Genomic DNA, 22776 nt, shown 5'->3' on the forward strand with positions numbered 1-22776 from the left:
TGACAATGTGTCCAATCGTGATGGATCACATTTATTTATTAAAAAAAATGTTTTTGTGCTTTGGTCCGGTCAACTGATGTACTTTTATGACATCATCAGTGCTATGACATCATCGGTTGCGGACGTCTGCGTGGTTTTTTGTGAGCGCGCGTCAGGCCCGCTTCATGGCGCGCGCCATCAGGCAAGCGAACACGGTCATCACCATCTTGGGTTTCACCTCCACCAAATCTTCGGGCAACGCGTACACGCGCGCGCCAATCTTCCTTGCCGTGGAGATGGCGTACCTGACAATCATCATCATCGTCGTCATCATCATTACTGGTGATCACATGACACACTAGCCTGGTTTCCGTTGGTGCTTCGGGACTGAAACCAGGATGTAGTTGAAGTTACAACACCTGCAGCTACTTATTCACTGTGAGCCCCCCAAAAAATTTACATTTTCTTTCACAAATTGTCATCGAAAAAGATTTCTGGACTTTTGATACAAATAAAACTTCCAATCCAGGAAGTACCAGAACCTGGATTTGTAACTTCAGTTCCAATAACTTACATCTCCAAAGGACTTTCTAAACAATCAATCCAGATCACATTCAATTGAAATCTAAATACAACGTGCACTTACTTGGCGTTGTTGAATTTTTCCTCATCAGACAGTTCATCGGTCTTGAGCAAGTCATAACGGATGGATCCGGGCTGGATGGCGTCGATCAGATCCAGAACCGGCATGCTGGTGCTGATGGAACCGTCCTACGAATCAGATTCATCTTTATTGGCCAAGTACAGTCATACCTCAGTTTACAAACGCCTTAAGAACATTAAATTCGCGAGAATATAATATTGGCATAAGAACTAGTTTTCGGTGGACGAACCAAACCACACATCGCCACGGGTGGAATAGTTTTCATCACCACCTTTCTTTGATAATAATAATACATTTCATTTATAACTCTCATGGTCACTTTACAGTCACAGGATAAGTTTATCTCTGCGTGAGCAGCGGCAGCCACACGCGCCATTCAACTTAACTCAAAAGCTACCTAGCTATTAGATAGCTAACAGATAGCCAGCCAGGTAGCCAAGAGATAGCCAGCTAGATAGCCAATAGATAGCCAGACATCAGCCTGCCAGCTAGCTTTTTAGCACTTACGTCGCTTGATTTGTTAACAAAAAAAAATCTGTGGGTTTACCTTAAAACTGGAGATGGATGACGTTTTCCCGGCTTGCGCCAGCATCTGATTGGCCCACGCCACGATGGTGTCATCGGTGACTTTCTGCCCGTCGCCGAGCTCCTCCAGGATGTTCAGCGTGTATCTAAATGGTCGCAAAAAGTCAAGTGTAGGTGCTTTCTCTGCGATAATTTTACCTAGTTCCTCATCAATTGTATTCTGTTTAGCTGGGTTGATTGCTTTTTGCATCAAGTGTACCCCATGCGAAAATACGCCTGTTAGGGTTAGCGGAGGCAGCTAACGCTACCTTCTCATGAGTTGCCAGAGCAGCGCCAGGGTGAGGGTTCGATTCCCGGCGTGCAGATCTTGCCCGGCGATGCCCACCAGGGAGAACTTGGCCTCCTTCTTACCCAGCTCCACCGCGTAGTTGCAGTTCTCCAGCTGTAGGGGGGGGGCAGCGACGTAATAGAACAGTTCATTAGCTGTTTGGTGGTGACAGGTGACGAGTTGGCGTGCTAGTTTGTCGTCACCTTTTTCATGTTGCTGCCCAGTTTGGGGTAAGGAGGCTTGTTGACTCGCTCCCAGTCCACGGGAACTTTGATCTTCTCGTACAGCTGGAAGATGACCAGGGCATCCTCCAAGTCACTGAAGAACACAAGCAAGGGGTAAGATTTCAACCAGGAGTTTCTTATTCAGCTCTTGAGCAAGAAATGAAGAGTTTCAAGACTGGATTTGGGTTTTCGAGGCTTGTTTAGGGTTCTAATTTTGGTTCTCAAGACATTTAATCACAAATCATACTGAATGATGTCATCTCACATGTAGAGATGATTGACACGAGGGTGGACACCCAAAGAGTTGATCCAGTTCCTGAAGGTCCGTTCTTCTCTGGTTTCTCCTAAAGCAAAGACGTCAAACAAGGTCAAAGTTTAGAGAGTGAGTCCTTCAGAAGGTCTTCGGGGTCCTCACCTTCGATGGAGCTCCAGTCTATGTCCTGGTTTTCGGGTTTCTTGAGGGCAGGGTATTTGTTAAAGAGGTTAGCCACAAAAGCCAGGTTGAGTTTGGGGTGACCGAGGACCACGTCGGTTGCCGTGACGAACTGACGACACCCCAGCTTGTCCGCTTGGTCCAGCATCAACTCTGCACGTTCAACATCATCGTTCTCCTGGAACATACGTAAGGGGTAGGGTATGGAGACCAGATCAAAGAATCATTGTAGGGTTTAAAACCTAGATTTTAAAGTTTTGAAGACCGAGTAAGGGTTTTACGACAGATTTAGGCTCACTCTGAGTCCTGCCATATCGATGGCGATTGGCGGGATGCCTTCGTCGTCCCCTTTGGGCGAGACCTGATTCAGGAGGTTGTAGTACGCTCGCGAGTCCTGGTTGCAACAAACCACGTCATTATTATCGACCATATAGAGAGCAACGTCGTCTAACCTCCCATGGTATCCCGGTACCTTGATATCTGAGCTGAAGTTTTTGATTTTGGGGACATTGGCCTCCTCCAGGTGAAAGTTGGCCCAGCGCAGCAGCAGCTCTTCGGGCGACAGTTTCATCAAGTCTTCCAGACTTTCGCCATCTCTCAGCAGTGCAATCAAAGCTAGCGCAAAATCAAATAAAATCAACAAAACACGACCCGATGGGGTTTTCGACAGACAGTGAAGCTACCTTCGTTCCTGCTGAGCTCGATGTCTGCAAACAGCCCGATCTTGATGATCTGCCAGAGCAGACCCAGGACCAGATGTTGCCGGCCCTCCCTCAGGTCCTCGGCTCCGATGTTGACCACGTGGCAGCCGATGGCCGAGGCCGAGTTGAGAGCCAGGTTGAGGTTCTCCTGGATGGTGAAGGGGGTCAGCTTCTTCTTGTTGATGGTCCTCTCGTCGATGGTGTCCTCCACAGAGAGGTTGATCATCTTACTGACGATAAAACGGGGTTTTAGATTAGCGCTTCGGGGTAGGTTTAGGGTTTGGAATTAAGGGCGTTGGGACAATTAGAACGTCAGGACACGGTTTTGGGTTCCAACATGGAATTTCATGCCAGGATTTGACTCTCAATAAGGTTGAAGGTTTCAAAATGGGATCCCTGGGGCAGGACTTTGGTTTAAGACTAAGAGGGTTATATTAGGGTTTCGGTTCAAATCAAGGTTGACTGTCATGATCATTAATAAACATTCTTTAAGTACCAGAGAATAATTCCATCCCCCACGGCTGTGAAGAGCTCGTCGGTGTTTGGATCAGCGGGAAGGACGTGTTTGCAGTCAGGGTCCTTCTCCAGAGCTTTGTTGATCCAGTTGACAAAAGCCACCTTCTCCTCCTCTGTGGAGACCAAAACCATCGTCAACAAGGATTGCGCCACATATTCCTCAGTCCCAAGAGTTTATTATAAACTCATTGACTGCCAGATGATGTGCATAAAAAAAATGTCCACTCCAGTGCCAGGGTTTTTGTCATTTTTGCTCAAATGCGAGGACCCACAGAATTGTAAGTTTTAGGACTACATAATCATTCAATTCAGCGTAAAAAACCTTTGACTCTCTTCTTTCATCAGATTCAGATCCAGATTGTTCTTACCCGAGTATGAATGCTGCGTTCCGGCCTGCTCCGAGGTTCCGGCCACGTTCCGGATCCCCTCTTTTTTGTTAATGGCCTTCCGGAAGGTCTTGCCCACCTCGGTGCTTTTCAGGTTTTGAACTATCTGAGGAGAAAATATGAAAAAAAATTGACGGTGGAGTATGAGCGAAGACGTCATGACCGTTTCGCGGACTAACATGCGTGAATTCCAAAAAGGTGAGCTGCTCGTTGGACGCGGTCATCTCCTCGACGATCTCTCGGATCCTGAAACCCGGCAGTGCCAGGTTAGCGGCCCGGAGGAGATCGGTGATCTCACTTTTGCTGATGAAGCCATTGCCGTCGACGTCTGTCGGGAGATATAAACAGGCGGGGGCGTTAAGAGTCGGCGTGGAAAGGAAATGAACATCGGCGGCGGCGGTTTTACCGATTTTATCGAAAGCCTCTTTCAGCTCCTCCAGTTCTTCTGGAGGGACGTTTGCCATGGTGTCCATGAATCGGTGCTGGAAGAGAAAAAAAAGGTGAAATGAAAGAAGGTAGCCAACCAGAGAAGAGGAAGTGTGTATGTTGGGTGTTTTAAAACGCAATGTTTTTTTTGTTCAACTTCCTGATTCACATCTTGCACTTCCTGTTGGATCCGAAATATTCTCACCATCGCAATTTGACATCACTCCATGTTAAAGTGAAGCCGGGATTAAAAAGTTAGTAAAGAAGCCATTTTTTTAGGGGGAGGGGCTTAACCTGAGTGACAGGAATCCCATTGTATTTGGTGTTTTTGGTTTGGCGCCCGCCTTTGAAGGGAGGTGTGTCATGGTGGTTCGGCAGGAAGCCAACATGGCTGCCACCTCAACCCCCTCCCCTGAGCCTCCCGCGCATTGTGAAACCTCAAACTTCCTTTTCGGCTCTTTTGCCGTCTCTTCTTTTTCCGGATGATAAATTAAGACCTTAACATATTTGAGCTCGTTTGAGTTTGGTAGGAAATGAAATGTTGGATCAAATACTGGTCGTTCGTTTTATTCACCTTGATCTGGATCGTTTGGGTTTTGCAATTAACTGTGTCAAAAGGGTTTACGGTATCAAGTGGGGGTTTTAAATGAAGGTTAGGATTAGAAAAGTAGTCGTCGTTAGGGTCGGGGTTTCAAATTTGGGTTGCAAATGAACCATGGTGGTCGCAGGGTTGCTGGAGCAGGTCTCCAATTGACAGGTTTTAGGGTCAGGTTTCAAACACTGGATAGGATTGGAGTTTCAAGGCGCAGTGGTGGTTCTGGTTTCAAGGCAGGCTTGGTGTTTTTGGTTCGGGTTTTGAACAAGAGTTGCAAGATAGGGGGTTTGTGGTTTCAGAGGTGGCTAGGGTTTCAAGCCACGGTAAGGTGCACGAGATTGAACGTTAAGGATGCAGACGAGTGTTGGGATTTCAGAAGAAGGGAGAGCTGAGTGCTCAACGGAGGTTTTAAAAAGGAGTTAGGGTCTGAAATTATGGTTTCAAGTCACCAGTAGGGTATCAAACACGGTTTCAATTTTAGGGTTGGAGGCAAAGTTAGGGTTTTAAGAAAAAGTGAGAGTCTCAAAGATGGGTTTAGGGCTTCAAATTAGGATGGCAAGCAATGGGTTTTACAGACCAGGGGTTACGGTTAGGGATGTTCCTCACCTGAGCGTGGCGGCAAGGAGGAGTCTGGCGGCGCGGGGATGAAGATGACGACGATAGCGAGCGGTCTGCTGCGCACTCCGGTCTGGGCGAGCGATCATCTAGTCAGAGCGAGCAGGAAGGAAGTGAGTCAAAATGGTAGCGCAAAGCCCCGCTTTTGTTTTGTCTTTATAAGGCAATGGTAGACAGACAGATAGACAGACAATCAAGGTAAGGTGACACTGCAGCTAATTTGACATGTGCACGTATTAGCAAAAAAATGGCTAAAAAAAGGAACCGCACCGATGATGTTTAAAATGAGTTGCTGGTGTCTAACTTTTTTTTTTAAGATACAAAAAAGGTTTTCTTTTAAACCATGAAAGGGCGAAGTGACTTTTTCCTCTCTCAATATTGCACTTGCGATTTAATTTCCATGGTTAGCACTTCACATTATGGTTCAGTCAATGTTAGGGTACTAAACAAGTTAGGGTTTCAAATTAGGATAATAATAATAATAATAATAATAATAATAATAAGTTTCATTTATAAGCGCCTTTCAAAACTCTCAAGGTCACTTTATCGTCACAGGATTTTTCTGTTTTTCTGTGTGTGAGCAGCAGCAGCCACACGCACCAGCGTTTACTCAACCCGGAAGTAACTCAAATAGATAGCAAGCTAGCTAGCCGGCAAATAGATAGCCAATGGCTAGCTAATAGCTAATAGATAGCTAATTTTTCTACTTTCATTCCTTTCATCACTTTGCTGCTGTGCAATGTAAATTTCTCCACTGTGAGACTAATAAAGGCAAATCCAATCCAATCCAAATAGATAGCAAATGGATAGCTGGCGAATAGATAGCTAATAGCTAGGTAGCTAGTGTATTCGATTTGTGATTGTATTTTATTTATTATAGTACCTATGCTTGTCTGTGACTGTAAAGTGAAAGGCGCTTAAAATGTAATGTATTATTATTCTTATTTATTTGTTTAACATTAGCATCCGGGTGGGCTAACCATGCCTTTATTTATTTATGTATGTTTAGCATTAGCATCTGGGCTAACCATGCCTCTTCAGAAGAGTCGCATCTTGCTAAATACAAATATGATCATTTTTAAATTTCACCTCCTTAGCACCTTGATATGGCACTTAAGGCTTTGAATGCAGCGTGAAATACACTCACTGGGAAGCTGTGCAGCAGTTTAGCTTGCGTCGCATCCTGGCAGACAATGATTCGCCGCCGCGCGATTTGGCGCTCGCTGACGACATCACACGCTGACATCACCCCATTGAGATTCTGTCACAGAGGCGGCGTGGTCACACCGGGCGGTGATGTCATCGGCGGCGAACTTGTCAGTGGGGAAAATGGGCGATCTGCAAAAGGAATCTCCAAGCAAAAAATTGTTGAACCCCTTCGGGGACGATAAGATCGCATCTTAGCGTGTGATCAGGGGGATCATGTCGTCATCATGTCGACTGCCATTTTCTTTTTTTGTCTGTAACACTCCCCTCCCTCACTGCTGCGTTCTTGACCAATAACGTGGCTTTAACCGACGACTGGGGGCGGGGAATAGAGGACCAAAACAAGCAGGCTGCCATTGTCTTGTTAGGAGAACGGGCTCGTTCGCGAATGACACATCCCTCATTGTGGCAGCTCTGTGTGTATCCCAAAAAATAGTTTGTATGCCAATGTAAAATTTTCATAAATTTAACGTTCGTAAACCGAAACGCTCGTAAGCCAAGGAGTTCGTAAACCAAAGTATCACTGTAAAACAAGAAAAGAACACACCTGTGAACTGGGAGGATTTTAATGGCAGTGCGGAGACCATCCTGGGACGGTTCGACGGCTTACGGAAATTCAATACTGTTTGTTCTCAGAATGAAAATGTGAGATGGAACACTCAGTGAGTCTGTGGGAGAACTCATGTGGGGGATTCTCCTGGATCGCCACCTTCCAGTGATATTGCGCCTTCAGGATTTTCCATCTCTGTGTTGTCTTCGGAGACAAATAAGTTCCTCATGGAGTCTGACTCCGCCTCCCTCAGTTCATCGTCCGATTCCTCAAAGTTCCTGTAAGAATGGGAATAAATTGAGTCTTGTTTTGGGCAAATCTTGTTTTGGATGTCTTAATCCATATTAGGCCATCAGCGGTTGTGCCTTTTCGGCAGCGTCAATATGCCAGAACTGTTTTTGATTGAGAGGAATGTCTGTGCCATTTGACTGTCATCGCTGGACAGCTCTGGGACGATTGTGCTTTTTTTTTTGCACCTGTAATGGGCAACATTTTCACAGCCCCGCTTTGTTCAGCGGAAAAGTCGGTGCTGTTGGAACTGTCGCGGCTTGGAATTGAATCGGATTTACTGTATGTGGGACAGAAGATGTGAGACAATCTCTTTTTGGTCAATGGATGCTACAGCTTCGTGTTTGCTTTCAATATTTAGCTTGTAGCAAACGTACACATTCTACCATAATGACCTGATCCACTGGTGAAAAGGATGTTTTGATCATCTCTTTCATCTAGAACTGCTTCATACAACAAAGAGGGTGCAGAAAGTGAATGAATGAAAGATTGAATGACTGTGTCTTTTGTGTTGTGTCACATGATTTATTTTGTTTGTTTTTGTTGCTTTGATTTCAAGATGGCAGTGTCTGAGTGGCTGCCTTTTCAGCAGCTCCTGATTGTTTTTCTACTTCTTCCTTTCCTCTTCCTTTCATAATTTTGCTGCTGTGAAATATAAACTTCTCCACTTCGAGACTAATAAAGGCTAATCCAGTCCAATCCTGCGTCAACTCACGTGTCGTCGTCATCCGACCTGGGCTCCACGCGTTCTTGATCCATCTCAACGTCCGAGTCTTCGTCCTGGTCCTTCCCTTCGGGGTCTGAGTGACGGTGTGGAAAGTTCAACGTCGGTGCGAACAACCCTGCTTTGGGTTTTTGTCAAGCCGGGTTCTGACCTGCACTCTGCGAGTCCACAGTCGAAAATGTGAGTTTGGCTTGGGCCATGGCGTCCAGTAAGGACTTGGGCGTTCCGCAGACCCACTGCAGACGACCTGCTGCTTCTTCCTCGTCCTCTTCCTCCTCCTCCTCACCTGAGTTCATTCAAGCAAGTCAATTGATATGATATTGATCCCAGAAGTTGATTTTTAGGAATGTGAAGTCCACGCAAAACCAAATTGTTTCTTGACTTTCACCCCCCAAAATAAATAAACAAACGAAATGGACCTGGCTGAAAGTCCAGCGTTGTACCGGAGTCCACATCCGTGTGGACCATAGCCTCCATCAGCGTCTCTGGTGGTCCCTGGCTCCATCCCCTCCTCGGCTTGGCCCAATCATCCAGTCTCCCCTCGTCCTCCTCATCCTCCTCCTCCTCCGAGGAGTCCTTCACGTCATCTAGCCGGATCTCAAACATGATTCCGTTCTAGAAGATGCCAGAGAAGAATGGATGACTTACCTGTAAAGTCCTGGTTCTACCCACGCAGGGTTCTTACAATGGCCTTCAAGTCACCTGGTTCTTGTGTTTCTTCTGAAGTTCCCGCCTCTGTTTTCGGTTCTCGTCCCTGATCTTCTTCAAATCTGCTTCCATGTCCTGCATGAGACATGCCATCTGTGAAGTTGACTTTGAGGATAGGGTTTTTAATACGGTGGTAGCTCCCTTTATTAACTCATTTGCTGCCATTCCTGGATTTATTCGGGAACGTGAAAGCATGACGTGGAGCGCCATTCCCGGATTTGTTCAGGTTTTCGTTTTTCTTCGCAGATAAAGCGCGGGACAGACCTATGGCCATGTTTTTCCCTTCCATGAGGGGGCAGCATTTGTCTTTTGTCCATGTTAGCGCATTGTTATAGCTTCAGCTGTTGTAAAATTATATTTTGTACAGCTGCCCCTATTTCAAACTCCAAACCCATATAACTTAGGAATTAACTCTTTTTTTCTGATGAAAGAAAAGAGTCTAAAGTTTCTTTCGTTGGATTGAAAACTCAATTTTTATGGCTTCTGGAATTTGAGTGAAAATGACAAAAAACCCTGGCACCGGACTGGACACATATTTGCACATCGTCTGGCAGTGAATGAGGTAATTAAAAAAAACGGTTTACCTGCACGGGTTGAACTTGTTGGTGTTTTTTGGGAGGTGTCGTCCAAGTTTGTGCTTCTCTATCCAGTACAAACGTGTCGGGATTGGGTGGCAGCTGAGAAAGGAATTCCCACACAGGACATTACGACATGCCTTATTACGTATGTTACATGTTCGACATTTGGGATTATATGATACATGCGTCCTATTTGTGTTTTCCCTGCATTACATCATCTATTACCTATGATATTTGTATGACATATTCACGCATTTTCCATTCCAACAAGGGGTACGAACACTGTATATATGGTGTATATGTGTTACATTTCAAGAATGTTTTACATTATCTTATTTATGTTACAGTGAGACCTCAATTTACGAACTTAATTGGTTCCCAGACAGAGTGTGTAAAGCGAAAAGTGTGTATCTCAAGAAAAAATTCCCATAGGAAACCATTAAAATGGGAATAATCCGTTCCCGGGTTTCCATAAAATATACTTTTCAACTAAATAAGCCTTAAAACTACACACAACATACCTTATTGTATGTATAATAAATGTGCTATTGTATTGTAATCAAAGAAATACACTGCATTGTATCATAAAGTCACTTTATTTACATTTGTGATGGTCATTTACGGCTTGATGGGTGTTGGAGGTCAAAGGGAATTGCTGTTTGGAAAGAGAGGCGCATTACATGAGGACTGTAAGTAAAGAAATAAACTGCTGTAAAATAACATTTTATTGACCTTTTGATGACCTTTTGTTGATGGCTTATGGAAGGAGAGTCACCTTAAATAAGGACTCTTGGTAACTTAACCTCTGGTGCTGTTCGGTCGTGTGGTTCCGCCGAAGATCACTCCGCCAGCCGTGGTGGGTGTGTATTATGAAAATACTGCTTATTATAAGGTTTAATTTTCAGAAATTTGACGTTTGTAAGACGAAAAGTTTGTAAGATAAGGTGTTTGTAAGTTGAGGTCTCACTGTACATGTGTTACATTCACAAACAAGTTGCTATCATTGAATTGCTTTTAAATGATCCGTTTGTGTCAAATGTTTTGTCCTGATGTCTGTGTGTGTACCTCTGCCTCAGCTCTCATCCTCATCTCTTTCATATCCTGACGATATTGTTGTCTGATCACCTCCAGCTGCCTCAAGTACTCCTGTAAATACAAGCGCATCAACACACAACACACGATTCGTTGCTCTGTAGCGATCGTCCGTTTTCACGCATCTGTTTACCAGTTGGTCGTCCTCCTTTCTGCCAGGAGGTGCGCGTCGGGGTTCACCTGGCTGACATTCGCAGGCCGGCCGGCAGCCTTCCGCCGTACTTGGACGCAGACCCTGATGAATGTGGTAAATGTCATCAAATATTCATGAGTTACCCCCTCCACAGAGATGAATAATGTCGCTCACCAGCTGTTTCTCTGCCCTCAGTTTATACTGGTTGGCCTCCTGTCTCCTCTGGAGGTACTCTTCACGAGCTTCTGCCACCCTGAAAAAGGTCATGGCATGTTGCACCTGTGTCATCTTTGTTAATAATAATAATAATAATAATAATAATAATGCATTTTATTTCTAAGCGCCTTTCTTACATTTAATATTACATTTACAGTTTAGTTTAAGCAGCTCATTTATTATTTATCGTTTTATTGATGGTTTTATTGTGCTGGTGTTTATTGTTCTTTTAATTGTAAAGTGTCCTTGGGCGCTTGTATATTTACAGAGGTCTGACCAGCACTCTATCCCAAGCAAGAAAATAAATTCGGGAATGGCGCTCCACGTCACGCTTTTCAATTCCCGAATAAATTTGGGAATGGCAGAGAATGAGTAAAGATTGGAGAAAAAAGCAGGGGTTAAAAAGGGTCCCCCCCAAAAAAAGTGCCCTGGGGCCACTCACAGCTGGTGAGGCTCAACCGGAGGAGCAACGTAGTCTTCGCATGGCTCACAGGGAGCAAAAGGAGGACGAAAAGGTGGCAGAGGAGCAGCACAGACCTCCCTCCCGTGCAAGGCATCCAGCTGGGCAAAGTATTGCTGGTATTGTCCGATCCTGTACCAATAAAACAAGCAGGATTGAGCTCAACGTGGTTTAAAAAAAATAAATAAATGAAGTCATTTTCATATTTGAAGTCACTTTTGAGGGTGATCCCACGAGGCGTCTCCTGCCGCAGGCTGAGGAGGGTTTCCTGCTCTGTGGGGCTGGGCAGACATCACAAAAGCAAGCGTTGCAGACTCAGCGTTACCCATATTCCATCATCGTGATCTGAACTCAACATGATAGATGCATCCATATTCTCCTTCCCACTTTCTGCGATTTTGTGTCACGCATACATGTCAACCTGCAAGATACTGTGACCTTACTAATTTTTTCTTACTGAAAAAAAAGATACGCATGTGTAATATTTCATTGCGAAATTTTATACACAAAATTTCACATGTAAACAACATATTTCCAGCAATAATCAAGTATGTTCTTTGTCGGAGAGCATTGCGTCTCTTTTTGCTGTGGACAAATTGAATTTGTCCACAGCAAAAAAAATATTTAAATTTGTGTTCTTACGACGTATAATGTTTATAAAAATATACAAATGATATTACAGCGGTAAAAAAAAAAACACAGTGAAATGTTTAATATAACTGATTTCAAAATAAAATTCCACTTGACCGGAATTCTTACAGTTTATGTTTTAAAAATTATTCATGATATTCGGGCAAAAAAAACAGTAAAATGTTTAATTTTACTGATTTCAAAATTAAATTCCACTTGACCGGAATTCTTATGATGTAAAATGTTTATAAAAAAATATGAATGCTATTACGGTGAAAAAAAAAACACGCTAAAATGTTTAATTTAACTGATTTCAAAATAAAATTCCACTTGACCGGAATTCTTACTGTGTATAATGTTTATTAAAAAAAAAACATATTACGGCGAAAAAAACACGCTAAAACGTTTAATATAACTGATTTAAAAATAAAATTCCACTTGACCGGAATTCTGATGATGTATGTTTATAACAAATATTAATGATATTAGGGTGACAAAAAACATAGTAAAATGTTTAATTTAAGTGATTTTAAAATAAAATTCCACTTGACCGGAATTCTTATGACGTAAAATGTTTATGAAAAAATATGAATGATATTATGATGGAAAAAAACACATTAAAATGTTTAATATAACGGATTTCAAAATAAAATTCCATTTGACCGGAATTCTGTATGTTTATTTAAAAAAATCTGAATGACACTACGGCGAAAAGAACACGGTAAAATGTTCAATTTAACTGATTTCAAAATAAAATTCCACTTGACCGGAACTTGTCTTCTCAGAACTTTTGTTTCTTCTCGAAACTTTTTGCACAGACTTGTTTTCTTGGTGGTCGACTTCACTTTTTAACAGTTGTGATATTTGTTATAATTAACATTGCCGCTAATATTTAATGACGAAAACGGAATGGAAAATATCTCAAAATTACATGTAACAATTTTTGCATTTCCCGTATAAACTTTCTTGTATGCCGTACACATCTAAAAATGTGTGAAAAATCGTACAGAATAAGGCAGGTATGGTAACGTGAACGTAAAGAAAAGCGTTGTTGTGTTTTTTTTTTTACCGCGTAGTAAGCGGGGATGCACATTTTCCATGCTGGCTTCATAGGAAGTTTCTTCACTGCCACTTTGCACTGCTTCTTCTTGTCTCCAATGCATCACAATCACAAGTGCGTTTATTAACATTTTTCCAATGTGTGTGTGTGTGAGTGTTACCTGGTGCTACTTTACAGGTGTGAGTAATCGGTGTGTTACTGTGATTCTCCTGAAATAAATTAACACAACACACACACACACACCCGTTCACAAACTAAAAAATGTCGTTGCCTTCGTTTCATCAATCAAAGTTGAAAATAAAGATGCTCAATCAAGGCGTACCAGAGCGTGTTTGTTGAGGAAAGGACGCTGGAGGATGGAACTGACGGAAGGACGATCGCGAGGATTTACCTGAACGCAACGTTAAGTATACGTTGAATGTGAGGAATCACACACGTAAACACAAAGCAGATGTGTGACCTTGAAAAGTTGCGTGATGAGGAGGCGGAGATCATAGGAGTAACGTGCGGGAACTGGGTTGAAACGCCCTGTGCAGATCTTACTGACCAGCTGACTCAGGCTGTTGCCCTCAAACTGTATATTAGACACACACACACATGCACAGGAATTGAAAATATGACGTAGAGCATCATTCCCGAATTAGTTGTGTATATATAATAATAATACATTTCACCAAAAAAGACGCAGAAAATGGCGTCCAACCTCCTGTGAGGAATTAATCAGCCCGTTTCCACAGGCTGATAAATTCCTTCCATGGAGCTTGGTCGCCCTCTTCTGGCAGCTTTTGGGTGCAACATGAGGTTTTCAGACCAAACAAGTACAGCAAAGTACATTGACGTGATGGAAGGACTGCTGCAATGTGTCTTTTTTTTTTTCGGTCAGGGGCGTTCCTTCAGTGACGTCACGTACGGACTCGTCACCAACTCAAAAACAAGACTTCCGGAATATTCAGCGCAAGTCCTAAAACGTAAAATATAGCCATATGCGGTGGAATCCTTGTAAAATACGCTCAGTAGAAGTCATTTGAAGCCATTTTACAAATTATGGACACTTGTCCGGAGACATCGCTTGTCCTTTAAGTGTATAAACATTTTGCAAAATCATCAGGGTCATTTCTGGTTTTGATTTAGAAATCTATGAACGGATGGCTTGTGCAGTGTGTTTTCAAATGAAAATAATACTACATTTGATTTATGAGTGCCTTTCAAAACTCTCAAGGACACTTTACAGTCACACCATATGTGACATTCGCATAATCTTTATTTGTTTCACGTGTTGCATTCATCCAGTTTGTAATTTTTTTTTGTATCATGCATATTACATGTGTGTTACTTGTTACATTTCTTGAACATGACTGTGATGAGTATTAGCTTACCGGATGTCTCAGAGCGCAGAGTTCATAGAGGACGCAGCCCAGAGACCAGATGTCCCTTGGAATGGAGTACACAAAGGTACCACATCACCTAAATACTTTGTCACGCAACTCGTGCGTACATACGTTTTGTTGTTGTAGGGCCGACTCTCGCAGATCTCTGGAGAGAGGTAGTGAGGGGTACCTACACAGGTCCTGGCAAGCTCCAAAGTGCTTGACACACACACACACACACACACACACACACACACACACACACACACACACACACACACACACACACACACACACACACACACACACACACACACACATTATTTGACGTTTTGTACTGTGTGTATGCATATATGCCACTCACGTACTGAGTCAACATCCTCGCAATGCCAAAGTCGCCCAGCTTGACTTTGACACCTCGCTCACTCAAAAATATGTTCTGCAACATAAACACCAAAGTGTCACAAGCACAAATAAGTCATCTGAATTGACATTTCTGTGATGAATTGAGAAAAATGTGAAGTGTGGTGTATGTCTCAAAGACTACTTACGAACATTTGCGTTATAAACAACGGTACATATGAACATTTTTGGAGTAACATATGTAGTATTCTCTCCAGTTGTACATGTACATATCTTTCGAGCAACTATTTTATTAAAGGTTTATTTTTCTAATAAAAGCCTAAAACATACGTATATAAAACATAAACATACTTATATAAACCTTAAACATCACATACAAAAAAATAGCATGGAAGCAACTTACGAACAAATTCACCTTACGAACGAAGTTCGTAAGTTGAGGGGCTTCTGTATGATTTTTTTCCACCTTTAAAATTGCACGTCAAAAAGTAAAATTTTGGCTACGATTTTGTTAATGTTATTTTTATATGTTGTGTCCCGTTATATCGTTGACATCACACTAGATACCTGACTTTTAATATCTCTGTGCAGGATCTTCTTGTCATGGATGTGTTTGAGACCCAAGCAGATCTGAACAAACCAGGCCAGGATCTGATGGACCGTGAACAACAACGACATGGTTGATGAATACCTCAAATAAAATGAACTGAATTCAAACTACTCTCACTTGAAACGTTCCTAACAAGCATCCGGGATGGATTACCTGTGGCTCAGTGAAGAAGACTCCTTTTTGCATGTTGATCTTCATCATCAAATCACCTCCATCGCAGTACTCCATAACGATGCACAGGCTGCCCTTGTCTATGCGCACGTGCACGAACACACACACACAAAGTGACCCACATTTAAATAGGCGCACACACACACACACACACACATACCTGCATACCTTGGAAGGAACGGATGAAGGTGACAATGTTGGGATGTTCCATGTTGGACAAGAGCGCCACCTCCTTCCTGGCAGCTTCCTTTTCCCTGCTTGACATCTGAGCACACACATATACTAATAATAGTAACCATTATGATAATCCTTACGATAAAAAATAATCACACAACATATGCTCAATCACTAACAACGCCTACTTCTGAAAGAAAACAGTTATTGTTTTGGAAACATTTCACAATAACCTTTGTGAGGTTGATCATCTTGACCACACACGGCGCATCATCACCATCGTGAGAGGTCTTGGTTCGCACCAAGAAGGCCTTACCAAACGCACCCTCTCCAATCGGACGCACCACCTCGTAGTCGTCCATAGCAGCTGAGGGTCAAAACATTTACAACGTTATGACTACAGTCAAGTTTCAGAATGTCGCAGGAGAATTGCGATGTTACCCTATTATGTCAGAAAGCAATACACACTCACAATTGTCACTTTTTGCATTTAAGTGTGTTCATTTGAAGATAAATTAAGCTTTATTAGTCACAAAATGGTGAAATTCGCAATTCACAGTGGCATATTTATGAAAGGAAGAAGTAAAAGAAATAAATATTGGAGGTGCTGTCAAGGCAGCCATTCTCGCGGCGCCATTTTGGGGTCAAATAAAATAATACAACACAACACGTAATTTACCGAAAAATACCATAGTTAGACGTGAGCTGGAAATTAAAGTGGATTTATGGTAGTGTGTCATAAAATTATAACACTATAGCCATTGATAGAGGGAATGGCTGTTGAATAAAACACAGTTTATCAACATATTCTCAACAGGGCTAGCGTAAGGAAATAGTGCGTTGCCGTGGTGACAGATACACGCATTGGCGATTTTAAAGCAAATTTAGTTCCCACGTTCAACTAAAAAAACGTCGTTTAAGCGCTTTCTTGACTGGTCAAATAACAGGATTACCTTTCTTTTCAAAATATGTATCTCAAAAGGTGACTTTTTACTGCCAGGTAAAACTTCGAACGTGACAAGTGCGAAGACCTGTAGCTCTATCCAGGAGTGACTGAGCTGAGCATTCTGGGAGTTGGTTTTGGTTGATACTGGATTTAATGTGAGGGAATTGAATTATAAAGTCGTTTGTTTTATTAAATGGAATCAAGACACAATAAATTCATGTTTTATTTTATATTGTATTGATTTAGTTACGTTTATAGAAAACATAAACGCTGACGGTTTTGAAAATCCACTTCCAAAAACAGCATGAAATTGGTGTACATATCTGTCATAACAAAAGAATGATTACAAAGGGCATCACATTGGTTTCTTTTTCTCATATTTTGTGCTGGCCAAGACGTATTTCATGGAGTAACAAATAATTGTTTTCCCTCACAATTCTACACATAACATCCCATCGTGACAAAATTAACATGTTATTGGAGTAATAAAAATAACAACAATTAAAAAAATAAAAATGGAATTAAGACATCACAGTGAAAAACGTATTTTCATTATATTTATTTTGTAGTGCATTTCAGGAGGACAAGCGACCTTTCCAAGATGGCGGCCGCTTTACGCAAAATAGCTTCCGCTGCTTTAACTTCTTCTTCGGTCCTCCAAAATCAGCTGTGAGCGAACGCGAGTATATAATCCGCATTTCCGGTTCTCCTCCCACTTGCATTCTTTATGCAAAAGCTTGAATCCGGTTTTACGAAACGTAAACATTACAAAACATTTTTTTCCTTCTGGCCAAGCGAGTGAAAGGTTGCCACTTCGTATAGTAAATATGTCGATGTACAGGAACGCCGTGTGGTTCATGAAAGGACTACAAGAATACACCAAGTAAGTTGAAATAAACATCTCTTGTATGACGCTCCTGTACTTAAAGGACAACCGACGTCTCCGAACAAGTTGTGTCCATAATTTGTAAAATGTCTTCAAATGACTTCTACTGAGCGTATTTTACAAATATTCCACCGCATGTAGCTGTATTTTACGTTTTAAACTCATTTTGTAGTTATGCAAATTGAACGGGATCCTAGACTTTATAGCACGTGTACGTTTTCAATGAGTGTAAAACGTGAATTGATTACATTTTTTTACCTTATATTCTACCTGGATACAGTATCTATCTTTTCAACTAAATGAATAAATAATGTAGCACAATTTTCTATCCCGTTCAAATATTACTATTTGCCAACAAATGGTATGTACTGTACTGTGATTCCAAAATACCACCGTTTATTGATCCAACTTTTATGATATTATTACACAATTATGATACTGTCATGAGGATGTCAAGTAAGCGACATGATTTATGTAAATATAACCATTTATTTATTTAACTGACCTTTATAGTTGTGTGGACTTTGATCAGGAGTGGTTACGAGGCGGCCGCCAAGACTTTTGTGGCATCGGATATGGATGTGAACTTGAATGGTCGCTCGTTTCTGATCACGGGGGCCAACAGCGGCCTGGGCAAAGCCACGGCGCAGGAGATTGCCAGCAAAGGTGAGTGACGACAAATAAAAAGTGCATTGATGGTATGTCGCCCGTTTATGATGATGTTTGTTTCCAGGGGGAACCGTGCACATGGTATGTCGTAACAAGGAGCGAGCTGAAGTCGCCCAGAAAGAAATCATGGAGCTAAGTAAGAACCAGGTAAGGCATCTTTGCTTGCTCGTGGAATTTTTTTGAAACACACCCAATGGCTCCTGCATGTGGGCGGAGTTTGTTCCATCATTTGATGAGTCGACTTTTTGCTGTTTATTGCAGAACGTTCACATCCACATCGTGGATATGTCCAGTGCTAAAAAAGTGTGGGAGTTTGCAGAGAGTTTCTCACAGCGTAATGACCTACACGTGTTGGTAATAGTGCTGCGTTACTGTACACGTGTGTGTATACTTGAGACCGTAATGGATTGTGTGATGGCCGCCACCAGATTAACAACGCGGGGTGTATGGTCAACCAGCGTGAGCTGACCGAGGAAGGTATCGAGAAGAACTTTGCTACAAATACCTTGGGTGAGCAAAAGCACAACACAAGTTATATTTGCAAACCTAAAAATATATCTACAGTGATACCTTGGCTTACGAACTTAATTGGTTCCCAGACAGAGTGTGTAAGGTGAAAATTGTGTATCCCAAAAATTAATTTCCCATAGGAAACCATTAAAATGAGAATAATCCGTTCCCAGGTCCCCATAAAACATAATTTTCTAATTTTCTAAGCCTTAAAACTACACAAAATATACCTTATTTTATGTATAATAAATGTGCTATGGTATTATAATTAAAGAAATAAAATGTACTGCATAATAAAGTCATTTTATTTATAATAATAATAATAATAATAATACCTTTGTGATGGTCATTGGTGGCTTGATGGAATAGAGTGGCCGGTTTCCTCAGCATTAAACACTTGATGAGGAACGGAACCTTCTTTCACTATCTTGAGGAATGATCCCTTGTAGGTGCTTTGGGTTGGTAGCATCAAGTGTACAGATGGCTTGTGCGGGTTGTTTGTGGAGCCTGATTGATTGGATATTTTAACCTTGCAGTCTACACTCTCTGCCTTTGAACTATCAAAGTTGAAACTCTCATTGTCGTTTGCATGTCTCTTTAATGTTGAAACCACCTCCCCTCACTGCTGTTCTTGACCAATCACGTGGCTTTAATCGAAGACTGAGGGTGGGGAATAGAGGACAAAAAAAGTCTGCAGCCATTTTCTTTTTGGAACGGGCTCGTTCGCGAATAACACATCACTCATTGAGGCAGCTCCGTGTGTATCCCGAAAAAAGTTCGTATGCCAAGGTAAAATGTTCATAAATTTAACATTCGTAAACCGAATAGTTTGTAAGCCAAGGGGTTCGTAAACCGAGGTATCACTGTACCTGATTTTAATTTTGATTTCAGGCACATATATTCTTACCACCGCACTTCTACCTGCGCTGAAGAAAGCCAAAGATCCCAGAGTGGTAAGTGGAGCGTCATATTCTTGATACTGTGCTAGAAAAATTTTTTGACAAAGAGGATAATAATTGTTTAAACATTGATCATTACACCAACATCAATGCTAATTTCACTAACACGTCAATGGCATTTCCCATTGTGCTCCCATTCGAAACAGTGAACTTCGGTTCTTTGCACTGGTGCTTAATTCTTTAATGTGATTTCACACCACTGTAGAACTACAAACAAGTATAAAAATATAGCTATTATTTACACATAAACATTTGGACTTTACATCAATGAAATAAAACGTATGCAATAAAATAGTACAAACCGCTTTGCCCGCTTTCCGTCCGAAATGGAAGTTTTGATCTTCGTCCTTGTTATCTTTTCCTTGCTAAACAGTACAGCGATAAAACATGTACATTCTCGCAGTCTTCTCAGTGAAAATTAAACTTAAAGCGCGGAAAGTAAAACCTGTACCCGAAGTGACAACAACCCAACGTAATGTCAAGAAAAATAAAGCACAGCCATCTGCTGGTCAACTATGGGATAGCAGTTATAAACAAATTTATCAGCAGCATTCACATCCATTATGTCACAGGTGTCAAAGTCAAGGCCCGCGGGCCAAATCCGGCCCGCCACATCATTTTTTTTCGGCCCGCGAAAGCAAATCAAACTTGTTAAATTCCATGTTGATTGCTAAAATCTGAGCCAAAATGTCATATTTTTGTATGTCAACCACGATAAAAGTCATTATTCTTGACTTCAGATTTGAAAACGCGTTATTCATTAATTTGCTGTGTGCTCTATATGTAATATTTGAAGGGATTTAAACATTCTAATGGGTTCCCCAAATTCATAACGGCCCTCGAGAGGAAACCATAACTACAATGTGGCCCGCGGCAAAAAATGACTTTGACACCCCTGCATTATGGGTTAGCATTAAGCTAGCAGATTTCCAACTGTAACTACCACCAGTCAAACTTTTCCACGCAATGTGAGACAAAAAAATAAATGAATAAATAACCCTGAACTACTACTTCATACTGAAAAAAAAAATCACATTTCCACACATGGTATGTTTAAAACGGGTCACTTATCCCGGCAGGTAACGGTGTCGTCGGGCGGCATGCTGACGCAAAAGCTAAACGTGGACGACCTGCAGTTTGAGAAGGGAACCTTTGACGGCACCGTGGCCTACGCTCAGAACAAAGTCAGCAAAAACAAAATAATATAAAACGGCAACAGAAAACGCAGGTTAATGTGTTGTTGTTGTTGTCATCGTCGGGTATTTGTCCAGAGGCAGCAGGTGTTACTGACCGAGAGATGGGCCACGCAGTATAAAGACATCCACTTCTCCTCCATGCACCCAGGATGGGCTGACACACCGGGTACATGCACAGTTAGCATTAGTGATAGGAATTGCGGCTCTTTTCAGAGAGCCGGTTCTTTTGGCTCAGCTCACTAAAAAGATCCGACTCTTATGGCTCCCAAATGGCTCCTCAGTTTTTTTTTTTTTTTTTTTTTGTTGCTTAAATTAATTTATGACCAAAAATCATGTGAAATTATGTGAAAAATGAATCACGTTCCCTGTGGTTACTCTGATCTGATTATCAGCTGTCAATAATTTGCTTTTCATATTAATAATGGTATCATACCAACTAGTAAAAAAATACAATCGTTGAATAATAATAACAGCATAATGTGACGTTTGTCCACTTGTCCCTTAACCCCCCCGCTTCTCCTCACTGCTGTGTTTCTATAATTCACCCCTCCCTCTTCCACCACGGATATTGACCAATCACGTGCGGCTTAAACCGAAGATTGGCGGCGGGGAATAGAGGACAAAAAAAAGTCGGCTCCCATTTCCGGCTCCTTGTTGGGAACCGGCTCTCTTCGTTCACTTCAGAGATCCGGTTCTAAGAACCGGCTCGTTTGCGAATGACACATCACTAGAGTAGACCCACCAAAAAGTTGCATGAAGCTCTACAAGGAACAACATCAAATCTATAGATAATAATAATAGTAATAGCGTTTTTTTTCTGTTCTTCTGGGTCACAGCGGTTCAGTCGTCCATGCCATCCTTCCACGCCAAGATGAAGAACAAACTCCGCACAGCAGCAATGGGTGCCGACACAGTAGTATGGCTAGCCGTGTCCAAGGCTGCGGTCAAGCAGCCTAGTGGACTTTTCTTCCAAGGTCTGTAACTGATTCTTTTTTTTTAATGAATTGTGGGAGAAAATCATTCGAATGTGGTCCGATCGTAATGTCAGAGATGTTCGATCGGACACTGTGGAAGAAGGCTCGGACAAAGAAAGATTGTCTTTACTGCCGGCAGGAGACGCAGCCATTCGTGACAGACGTCTGAATTCTGCAGCCCTCTGCCAAGCTATTTATTGAAAGTATATGCAAATTAAAGTGATACATTAGTAAAACATAGTTTTGTTGATTAAAATACCACACCTCTTGAGTTCTAAGCACGAACAGATATAAGCAATAAAACTGATACATTTGTAACCTGGCTAATGAGCTCTTCCTGTGAAGGAGTTTCAAGTCGTGAATTGCTTCTGTGATAAAGGAGTTTCCCAAGTCCTAAATTCTGTCTAAGGCCAGATCTCCTAGATGAAGATGACAGTTTAACTTGCTGTGTCTGTTGACCCCAGATTGACCCCCAGGTTGTCTGTGCTTCAATTGTGTATTCGAGTCACACATGTTGACTAAGCATATAACAGCATGAAACTTTTAAATATGATAACTTCTTATTCTGTCTAATCTCTATTACTTCCAGATCGTCATGCTGTAGCAACACACCTCCCCCTGGCTTGGTCCAAATCCAGCGTAGAGGACCAAGATAAGCTCCTGGCGGTACTTCATGATTTAGCACTGAAGTTCAAACCTTGAGATTTTTGTTTGTAATTGTTTTTAAAACTCCTCAGATCATGTTTACAATGTCTCTTGCGCTAATTATAATAAACCAAGTAGAAGATCATACAAGCAATCTGTATCGTGGTGATATTTTTGTTGATGGTGCTGAATGTACTTTAATAGTCTTTGTTAACCGCTTTATAATAAAATAACTCACTCATATCAAGAGCCATCATCACTCCGATGCA

General features: G+C 41.9%; 3 protein-coding genes and 1 long non-coding RNA gene across 7 annotated transcripts; 2 read left to right on the plus strand and 2 right to left on the minus strand.

The window, feature by feature from the left end:
• Positions 1 to 41: 41 nt before the first annotated feature.
• On the minus strand, positions 42 to 5475 carry lcp1 (lymphocyte cytosolic protein 1 (L-plastin)). 2 transcript variants are annotated; one of them, XM_089003316.1, is made up of 15 exons: positions 5384 to 5475; positions 4163 to 4238; positions 3936 to 4084; positions 3739 to 3862; positions 3351 to 3483; positions 2837 to 3084; positions 2626 to 2768; positions 2452 to 2547; positions 2136 to 2331; positions 1986 to 2064; positions 1700 to 1814; positions 1477 to 1610; positions 1191 to 1314; positions 626 to 750; positions 42 to 284 (listed from the first exon to the last, which is right to left on the minus strand). In XM_089003316.1, the coding sequence occupies exons 2-15, from the start codon at positions 4227 to 4229 to the stop codon at positions 152 to 154; spliced, it is 1866 nt and encodes a 621-aa protein (XP_088859442.1). In that variant the 5' UTR covers positions 4230 to 4238; positions 5384 to 5475; the 3' UTR covers positions 42 to 151. The 2 variants fall into 2 exon arrangements, with proteins under 2 accessions (XP_088859442.1, XP_088859441.1); XM_089003315.1 differs by having other exon boundaries at positions 2452 to 2768.
• Positions 5365 to 11313, plus strand: LOC148894319 (uncharacterized). Its single transcript, XR_016115868.1, has 5 exons — positions 5365 to 5505; positions 10523 to 10594; positions 10698 to 10785; positions 10867 to 10933; positions 11156 to 11313. It is a non-coding gene; the product is annotated as an uncharacterized LOC148894319 (long non-coding RNA).
• Positions 6552 to 16774, minus strand: nek5 (NIMA related kinase 5). Of its 3 annotated transcripts, XR_016115866.1 has the most exons (24): positions 16676 to 16774; positions 15956 to 16089; positions 15717 to 15813; positions 15531 to 15628; positions 15335 to 15418; positions 14773 to 14843; positions 14537 to 14623; positions 14414 to 14468; positions 13498 to 13611; positions 13360 to 13428; positions 13198 to 13246; positions 13047 to 13129; positions 11564 to 11628; positions 11330 to 11479; positions 10846 to 10924; positions 10672 to 10773; positions 10512 to 10592; positions 9453 to 9545; positions 8863 to 8943; positions 8580 to 8775; positions 8312 to 8446; positions 8152 to 8236; positions 7146 to 7426; positions 6552 to 6653 (listed from the first exon to the last, which is right to left on the minus strand). XR_016115866.1 is itself a non-coding variant. In XM_089003313.1 (23 exons), the coding sequence occupies exons 2-23, from the start codon at positions 16082 to 16084 to the stop codon at positions 7279 to 7281; spliced, it is 2151 nt and encodes a 716-aa protein (XP_088859439.1). In that variant the 5' UTR covers positions 16085 to 16089; positions 16676 to 16774; the 3' UTR covers positions 6751 to 7278. The 3 variants fall into 3 exon arrangements, 2 of the variants coding, with proteins under 2 accessions (XP_088859439.1, XP_088859440.1); XM_089003313.1 differs by lacking the exon at positions 6552 to 6653 and having other exon boundaries at positions 6751 to 7426; XM_089003314.1 differs by lacking the exons at positions 6552 to 6653; positions 15717 to 15813; positions 15956 to 16089; positions 16676 to 16774 and having other exon boundaries at positions 6751 to 7426; positions 15340 to 15418; positions 15531 to 15626.
• A 598-nt stretch (positions 16775 to 17372) lies between these two features.
• Positions 17373 to 22766, plus strand: dhrs12 (dehydrogenase/reductase 12). The gene is made up of 10 exons (XM_089002529.1): positions 17373 to 17551; positions 18087 to 18220; positions 18288 to 18370; positions 18485 to 18577; positions 18652 to 18733; positions 19625 to 19686; positions 20772 to 20876; positions 20964 to 21054; positions 21725 to 21862; positions 22452 to 22766. Exons 1-10 carry the CDS (start codon positions 17496 to 17498, stop codon positions 22562 to 22564), a joined length of 957 nt encoding a protein of 318 aa, XP_088858655.1. The 5' UTR covers positions 17373 to 17495; the 3' UTR covers positions 22565 to 22766.
• Positions 22767 to 22776: the final 10 nt, after the last annotated feature.

The sequence above is a fragment of the Hippocampus bargibanti genome, linkage group LG08 (assembly GCF_051943395.1).
Source record: "Hippocampus bargibanti isolate YZ-2025 linkage group LG08, ASM5194339v1, whole genome shotgun sequence".
NCBI classification, from domain to species: Eukaryota; Metazoa; Chordata; class Actinopteri; order Syngnathiformes; family Syngnathidae; genus Hippocampus; species Hippocampus bargibanti.

Bases quoted from the DNA above. Each gene is read 5' to 3' on its own strand.
- nek5 (XM_089003313.1), bottom strand. From the start codon at position 16,084: ATGGACGACTACGAGGTGGTGCGTCCGATTGGAGAGGGTGCGTTTGGT. The intron at 15,419-15,530 runs GTAATCCATCCC...ACGGTCCATCAG, and splicing joins TCTTCTTCACTGAGCCACAG to ATCCTGGCCTGGTTTGTTCA. The intron at 14,469-14,536 runs GTATGTACGCAC...CTCCATTCCAAG, and splicing joins CGGCCCTACAACAACAAAAC to GGACATCTGGTCTCTGGGCT.
- lcp1 (XM_089003315.1), bottom strand. From the start codon at position 4,229: ATGGACACCATGGCAAACGTCCCTCCAGAAGAACTGGAGGAGCTGAAA. The intron at 3,863-3,935 runs GTTAGTCCGCGA...TTTTCTCCTCAG, and splicing joins CCTTTTTGGAATTCACGCAT to ATAGTTCAAAACCTGAAAAG. The intron at 285-625 runs GTAAGTGCACGT...GATGATTGTCAG, and splicing joins GAAAAATTCAACAACGCCAA to GTACGCCATCTCCACGGCAA.
- dhrs12 (XM_089002529.1), top strand. From the start codon at position 17,496: ATGTCGATGTACAGGAACGCCGTGTGGTTCATGAAAGGACTACAAGAA. The intron at 17,552-18,086 runs GTAAGTTGAAAT...GACTTTGATCAG, and splicing joins GGACTACAAGAATACACCAA to GAGTGGTTACGAGGCGGCCG. The intron at 19,687-20,771 runs GTAAGTGGAGCG...TTATCCCGGCAG, and splicing joins AAGCCAAAGATCCCAGAGTG to GTAACGGTGTCGTCGGGCGG.